The sequence below is a fragment of the Gossypium raimondii genome, chromosome 13 (genome assembly GCF_025698545.1).
Source record: "Gossypium raimondii isolate GPD5lz chromosome 13, ASM2569854v1, whole genome shotgun sequence".
In the NCBI taxonomy this organism is placed as follows: Eukaryota; Viridiplantae; Streptophyta; class Magnoliopsida; order Malvales; family Malvaceae; genus Gossypium; species Gossypium raimondii.
The window spans coordinates 35,716,321-35,724,965 of NC_068577.1; the positions used below are offsets into that span (position 1 = coordinate 35,716,321).

The window sequence follows — 8,645 nt, forward strand, 5'->3', positions numbered from 1 at the left end:
CTAAGGTGTCCAACCAAAGAATGCTTTTGACAAAGCTTTTTTGGCTAAAGGATGGAAGGGATATGGTGGCTATGCAAGAGAAGGAAAAGGGAAATGGAATGTAGAGAAGAGAAATGAGTTGTGAGGGGTAAGGGATAATTTGAGAAGTGAAAGGTGCATAGTATTTATAGGTGAAAGTATCGGGTAAAGTTTGCTAAAAATAGATTTCAAATTCCTTCCTTTTCTATCACACATGGTCGGCCACATTTCAAGGAGAAGCGGATGACTTAGTCTCCTCATTTTAAATTCAAATCAAGGTTATTAATAGCCATAGGGTGGATAGTTTCAACAGCAAAGTTGTTGGGTTGATTTTTTATTATTTTCCAACTGTGAGGACCTTCAATTAAATACCACAAAGCTTGCTTTTGGGCTTCCATCTACTTGTGCCGAAACTGGGATTTAATTCCCCCTTGTTGGACGGTTTCTCAATCAAACAATTTAGCAGACATGTCCATCTTTTAGCACACTTTTACTGGGTCAAATTATCAACCTCATGACCCAAGTTGCATGATCTTGCCATCCACATTAATTGATTTGTGCATGTCCATGTTTCATTCACATTAATTACATCTTTAATGGTCCTCCTACATAGTGAAAAATCATATATTAATAAATTAACATGAAATCATATAAAATATATGCAAAAATCATGTAATTAAGCACAATTTTACATACTTTATAAATTCATGACCCATATTACTAATTAAGTAAAATTCACTTATTTTAATAACAATTACTCAAGATTATCATATTTTTAAGTAAAAAGGTGGTAAAAATATATAGAAAACCCTATATAATTTCAAGTTTACAGATGTTCATAGTGTGACATACCTAAATCTTGAGTGGACAGCGAACTATGTATGCATGACTCATATACTTTGGTGTAAGTAAAAGCTTGAGTTCAATTAAATAAGGAACCGAAAGTTGGTGCGTTGGGTGTACGACTTCTGTAGTATGTAACGTCGTCCACAAAAGTGGAATTCATAGCCCAAAACATGGGTAAATTATATCCTCTCATTGGCATTACATGGTTGATGAAAAGTAAACGTGGCCACGGGTCGTCCGTCTTTGTGATGATTGAATTTATCATTATTTGATAGTGATTGATTTTTCATGAAGGAATATGTAATGGTTATCATGAGATAAAATAGGATCATATTGGGAGAACAGATATTATCCCAAAGAGATCAAAGATATCCTATGATGGTAACACACTTATAATAAGGTCATTGGACGAGCACTAAGTAGTTACTTTCATAATGGTATGTCGTTGGGGAGAGCTCAGCCATGATACTATAGTGGAATGACTTCGTTACTAAATGAGTTTATAATTAATAAGCAAAAAATTGAAACTTAATTATAAATCATTTAAACCTCAACTATATATGTTCAATCGGTCCCTCTGCTAGCTCTTGAAACCATAAATGAATTATGTGTTTGAATAGAAATGAACGCAATGAATAGAAAAAGAAAAATGGGAAACACTCAAGAATGATTATAGTTTTCTCCGAAATGGAGAAATTGAATCATTTGGAAATGAATTAGGTTTCCAAAAATGGAAATGGAAATAAAAATGAAAATTGAAATTATCTATTTGCAATTCTATATGGATTACCTAAAAAATGATCAAAAAAATAATTTTATGTTTTTGGACTGTTTTGAAACCTGAAAATGAAAACAAATCATTTGTTCATAGTGAACATATTGAGTTGTGAAATATTGAACATATTTACTCGAACTTTTACCAGGGCAAAATCGTCAAAATTTTGTTGGGGTAAAATAGGGATGAGAAAATTACTTTATATATAAATATTAAAGTTTATTTTGGAAAATAGAAAAATTAAATCGGGTTGGATCACATTACAAAGTATTAGGTAAAAATGCCCAAGAAGTACTTGTAATTGGACCGATGTGAAAGAGGCCCAAAAACACTTCATGGACATGAAAGGGGCAGCAACTTAGTAGGAAAACTAGGGTGTGTCGTCCACCCTAGTCCTATTTTAAGTAGGATATTATTTTTCTATTTGAAATAAACCACTATAACTCAACAAGGGTTCTACCTTCTCTTCCTATAAATAGATGGCACGATAGAACTATTAGCATAATTTTGAGAGATTGTTATTTTTCCAAAAAAATAGAGAGAATTTATTCTCAACTGTTACATATATTTTTCAGAAATAACAATTCTACTAGTTTCTTTTAAGAAGATAGAATTTTCGTTTTCACCCCAAAAGAAGAGAAAACCTTTTCTAGTTTTGTGTTTTGATTCAATTGGTTCGAGCCCACACTCGAAGTAGTTCATGGTACGAGAATAGCAGAGAATATAGTTTGGTTGAAAGTCGGGAACAACAAACCCCGCTAAGCTAAAAACACAAGTAAAAATTCGGTTAACGTTTATTGCTATAAATAACACAACTCAGGTCAATTTTCAAAATTTTAATTTTTCGCTGTACAAGAAAATCATTTTCAAACCGAGGTTTTTTTCCATCAAAACGTCCCTACGCAAAGCATCCATCTTATTTTGCCACAACTTTGCATGTGCTCCAACAGCCTCCTCCTGGAGAGGCGCAACATTTTCGTGAAAATCGGAATGGTCAAATTGCATCTTTCTCCTCAATTCCTCATTCTGTCTTAACAGCTCATGGTGAAAAAATTGCTGCTGCTCCAACCTGGTACTCTGCTGAATCATTTGTTTTTCATTAGTCGTAGTTGCTCCTGTAAACCAAATAATTGTTGTGGAGATGCTCACTGATCAAAGGGAAAGGATGGCCCCTGACCAAAGGGAACATTGAGATCAAAAGAATTAGAGGCACCTCATTGGCCTAAGTTACCTAAGTTTTCTGGTCGATCAGCAAACCGACCAACGAAAAGGTCCATCTCTCGGGGTTGATTGTCGGTGTTAGAACCTCCAACTTGATCTGATAAGAAGTTGCCAGGGAAGTTCTCGTTAAGGTGATTCATCTTTGTTTTCTAATTTTCTAATAGTCGAAAGTCTATCCACGCTCACCGCACCAAATTGTTGAGTGTTTTTGTGAGTCTATCTCTCATGGAGGCTAATTCCCCTATTTATATGATACAGTTCTTGGATGTAACGTTCTAGGTAGGCCCCAATGCATGCAAACGTGTACCATATTCTAAGGTCAACACATGTTCCCTAAGTGTGGGTTCGCTTGCATGATAATATGAACCCACCACGTGCGAACTCATATAATCGAACTATACAGACTAGCACTACTGAAGTAAAGAGGATCGGGTCGGTCCCATTCGGGTAGCCAAGTAGTGGGTCAGTAATGATGAACACCATAACAATACTCTATGTTATAACATAGAACAATAGAGTATAACAAATAAAAGTTCCTAACGATTATGCTAAAGGTTTTCCATTCTTTCTATAATCGTTTTTTTTTTTAAAAACCCCAGATATATAGCTACCATTTAAATCAAATTCTATAGTAACTCGACCTTGGTGGGGAAAAGGTATTTAGGAATATGAGCAATTGTGGAGGAGGATGCAAAAGCAACCTGTTTACTAGACAAAACGTTTGGACTATTTTCATGGCTCCATGCATGTCTTCCTTTAACCGTTTGGTGTGTTAGTGTTCTCTTCTGGTAGGGGCCTATGTCTATGTGGTGAAAGTTTCTCTAATTAGTTGTACGACGTCATGGTGTTTATATGTTCTTAGGATGTGTCGGGTTTGGGATGTTAATAGAATTTGGATTTGGAACCTCTTATAATATGTTTTTAAGTTGTTTTCTCTCTAGTGGTTCGCTAGCTAGAGCTTGATTGTAACCAATTGGGTGTTTAATAAAATTTATTTGGCTTAGAAAATTAATTATGATTATAGATAATAGAAATTTTATTATTAACATTTTTCCTAAATAGAACCCTTCATGATATTTTATATATAAAAGTTAAAAAACTTCAAGTGTAGTACGTAGTTAATGACTGAAAAAGTCAAAATATAAAAATAAATAAATAATATCATGATGTAATCCAAATTTAATAATATATTATTAATTTTTTTAAAAATATTTTTTTCAAATTAATATTATATATGTATAAATTAATGAATTAAACAACACGTATTATTAAAAAAATATTTTACTTAATTTTACAGATTTTTTCATATAAATAAACAATTACATTACAATAAAAAGGGAAAGACTGAATTTAAATCAAAACCAACACAAACACAAACTTATCTATGACCCATTGGTGTGACCCTATTTTATGAATAAGAAATATTTTGAAATACAGGAAGATTTATGCGGAAAAAGGGATGGACAAACGGGAAAGCGGTGGATTGTTCACATTGCTCACATGCTTCAGGGTAATAGCTGCCTGCCCCTGAGGAGGCACGTACTTGACAGGGTTTGGCCCTACGCTCACCGCCTTCTCGCTTCGGCAGCTCAGCAACCCCCCATTCCCAGATTTCTGCCTTCCTCCTTTGCCAATGCCATTGTAATTGTAATTGCCATGCATCTCCTCTGCTTCTGATACCCCAACAGATCCTCTCTCAAACCCTTCTGCCGTTGTCACGCTCCACTCTATGCTCGCCTCGCTCGGCTCGTAGCAGCAATCTGTCATCATTGATGAATACTGACACGCGAACCCTGAACCGTTGCAGGCTGCTGCTATCGATCTTATTGTATTAAAATTCAAGGCATCATCCAATGAATCTCGACTATTATTGTACATTGGATGGGACGTGGAGTGGCCCTGGGTGGTTGTGGATAAGCTCTCAATTTCAAACAAGTCCGAGCTGGTATCACTTGCAGCATCATCGTCCGCTATGGTAATTCTGGACACTAGTTTCTTTGGAACAGAAATAGATGAGTCGTCAGGAGGTAGGAACACATCCAACGACTCTCGAGGTGGATCTTCATGATTATCAAGAGAACTACTATTTATATTCACTACCATTTTAACGTGGGATGATTTTGGTTGTACTTGATTAAGTATTGGAAAGGTGAAGCCAGCAGTCCCTGAACCATTACTTATCATCAGGGGTACTCTTGCTGTTGTTGCTACCACACGCTGTACCCCTAAGCTTGAATGAAACTCATGATTCTCTTCTGAGATACTGCGAGGATTGCAGGTTTGTAGCATCTCTTCCCGTTTATGATCAATACCGGAGCTTGCACTTTGTGTCCCCGTGCTTCTCTTACCATCTACCTTAAAACTCTGGGGCTTATTGGGCTCAACTTGAACTGATTTCTTGCCGGAGCAGGGGCAACTTAGTCGCCAAAGCCTTCTTAAATTACCGGACCCTTTTCTCTTGTCATCGGCTGTGGTCATAGAAACTGCAATGGCACCAGGAGGATTTGCTAACAAACCAGTTTGGCTATTCCAGCTAGCCTCTGATGAAGGCGTTGGTGTGGCATGGAAGGAACGAACTCGGTAGGTCCTCCCATAACCATATCCGTCAGCAGCTGACGAAGCGGAAGAAAATCTACCGGCCAAGGCAGCCCCGGGCTCTGATGCAACATGAACCGAATTGGGTATGTTAAGGGGGGACACTCTTTTGCACACTCTTGAATCGCTATTGCTTTCACTGAAGTACCTTTTGGCATCAAAAATGCTAATCTCTGTATCCTCATCTGCAGATACATCTACTCCAAGGTTGGTTTTTTGTTGTGGAAATGAGTTAATATTGTAAGAAAGGGAGGGTTTCAGTTCCTCTTCCTGTTCCTGTTCCCGGAAGTGTTCTTGAGAGCCTCCTCCATTCATCGTTTTCATTGCTCTTGCCTTTTCCATCATCATCGTCATCATCATCTGTAATAAAAAAAGAAAAGAAATTAATGGATATATGAGAGTAAAATTGCGTCTGAAATTCCATATTTTGCAGGTTGGGTACGAAGTTTGTCCAAAACATCAATCATACATACTAATGCAAATATTCTCACCCCAGCAATGAAAGTTATATTCCAAATAAGGAAATCAGCATTCCCTATAAGCTATTTATTTCCTTGTTAATGGATTCATACTTTAATCCACAACCACATGATGTAAGAGACCGGACCTACAGTAGAGAATGGACAGTGAGCACATAATTCGCAACCATCAGAATTTCCAACATCCCATGGAAAATTATTGTGTACATTCCCCACAGAAACTGTCTGATATATAGTCTTGTTTTTCCATCCTACTTACACCAATTAATTTATGTTAGTATTATTTTCTTCATATATATTAATTATTGGTAATTTTTAGTCATTTATATAACTTGTTTGGGAAAAATAAATAAATCATTTATTTGGAAGAATTCTTACTTTTTATCAGAGTTTTTACTCATTTTTAATTGAATGTTTAAAGTTACTTTAATTGTTCTTTATTTTATGTCTAATTATTATAAAATATAACTGTTAAAATAAGTTTTTTTCATTCCAATAACCAAACATAGTATTAGTTTTATGAGAAAATATTTGATATAAAATGTTCGGACTCCAAAAATAAGGTGGTAGTGATGAAAATGTCCTTTTTAAGTATAATAAAATATTAATAAATTAGATACATAATAATTTTTAAATCTATTTGTAAAAATAAAGTATATTGCAAATGTATGAAATATTAAACCTAATTTTGCATTTTCTAAAAAGACCAAATGAGTGAATTTACTGTCTCTACTATTGTTTGCTCAAAATTAATATTCTACTTTTCAAAGGGTTTGGTTTGAGTCCAGATTCTGTAAGATTTTGTTTGCTATGGTTAATTCAATCACGTGGTTTTGTTGTAATTTACACAACCATTTTATTTGACTGATTGGGTCTGTGTACATTGGAATACTCATTTGCGACATGATTTTGATAAGAAAAATTGAAAAATTAAAATGCCTCAAAATGAGAGAAGCGTGGGAATAACAGAGTTAGAAAATTTTTTATAATAAAATGTGTGAGACCCCGCGAATACCTTACTAATCGTTTCTGAGGCGGAGTTGATGTTATGGATCTTTATCTGCAGAATAGTAAAAACCCATCAGAGCACGAGTAAAAGGTCGGGCAGGAGAAAGTTGTTACGTCAGATAAAACGCTTATGAGAAGTCAAGAGCCCCATTTCTTGGGTTCTGGAAGAAAAAGAAGCTGCTGCTGATAACAATATGTGGATGAGTAGAAAGAAACAAAACAACCCATTAGAAAACGAGAAAAATTTAGACCAATCAAATTTTATTCTTTATTTTTAATTAAATTAACTATTCACAGATAAATTAGTACTCTTTTATAAAAAAAGATTGTATTGTTTTTTAATTAATTTAATTTATGTATATAAAACCAACTTCTAATAATAAATAAGGGTATAAGAAACTTTTAAATTTATTTTAATATATATTCTAAAAATAAATAGGATTATAATGGACTTTTAGAGTTTATAATATTGTTTTATATATACACCTACACACATCTTATTTGGTTCGTAAGAGTTAATAGAATTAAAACTTTCATTTAATCTTAATTTCCTTTTTCCTTATCAAAATATTCATTTAATTTTATTTAAACAAATTAGATAATTCAAACTAATAATGAATTTAAGCATATTACAAATTACAATTTTGTTTCTATTTTAAATAAATATAAAAAATTAAATGATGGCATATTAAGATTTTTAATATTTTAGTAAGCTCATGAAAACTTGATTTATTTTTAAAATGGAGGAGGAAAATAAATAAAAATAATGTGAGAGAAAAATTGAGAAGGCGAAAAGCCAAGTCTTCATAATAAATAATAAGATTCCACCACATTTTCAATATGTGATTCAATGCTATTGTAATTTATAATTTAAGATGGTTTTGATTTATAATGTTTCTTCTTATTTTATGTTTTGAGTCTAATATATTATATTTGATTTCATGTTAGGTTTTGTAAAATAGATGTAATTACTTCTTAATCTATTAACCTTTTTTTCTACTAGCTATGCATGGAGGAAACCTTTGGTGATGTTAATTGAATATGACGATATCATTGGGTTATGAATCCTCTCGATATGCCAACAAGTTTGAGACAAGTGATTAATAACATTAGAATCAAAAATGCTCATTGATCCATGTTGCTACAGCCATAAGATGAAAAATGCTCATGAATCATATTTGCATGCAAAAAATGACACCTTATTTGTAAGAAGATCACTTTGTGGAATATCTTCAACTTTCATCCTTGAACATTCACGACTTTTGTAACATCCCTCACTCGATCCGAGTGGGAGACGCTACATTTAAACACTAAATTGACCGCTTAAAAATATTCTTGTTTCATTATAATCGAGGTAACTTTTAGCACAAAACATTATTATTCATACATAATTCACATCCTTTTACCAATGAACCTAAGTACATGTCAAACTAAATATATTATATACATATATATATGACACGGGTTTTCTAGGTCTACAACTCAAGTGCATGTTATATTCAAGTAATAAAATCTCAGGAGTTCGAGGTCAATCCATAGGGAAGTTGATAAGAGTTTACAAGATTGCAAGTATTATGCTAGAACAAATATTTAACACTTAACTTTGGAATGAGTGTCGAAAATGAAAGTATGAGCAAGAAAAACTAGAAATAAAAATAAAAATTAATGAAAGAAATTACTAGAAATAATAAAAACAAATACCT

The 8,645-nt window shown here is 33.5% G+C and overlaps 1 protein-coding gene across 1 annotated transcript; it reads right to left on the minus strand.

Annotated features, from left to right (window-relative positions):
• Positions 1-4,107: 4,107 nt before the first annotated feature.
• Positions 4,108-6,101, minus strand: LOC105784606 (protein PHYTOCHROME KINASE SUBSTRATE 4). The gene is made up of 2 exons (XM_012610505.2): positions 5,947-6,101; positions 4,108-5,815 (listed from the first exon to the last, which is right to left on the minus strand). The coding sequence occupies exon 2, from the start codon at positions 5,813-5,815 to the stop codon at positions 4,304-4,306; it is 1,512 nt and encodes a 503-aa protein (XP_012465959.1). The 5' UTR covers positions 5,947-6,101; the 3' UTR covers positions 4,108-4,303.
• Positions 6,102-8,645: the final 2,544 nt, after the last annotated feature.

Excerpts from the sequence above, each read along its gene's own strand:
- LOC105784606 (XM_012610505.2), bottom strand. The coding sequence starts at position 5,815 with ATGATGATGACGATGATGATGGAAAAGGCAAGAGCAATGAAAACGATG.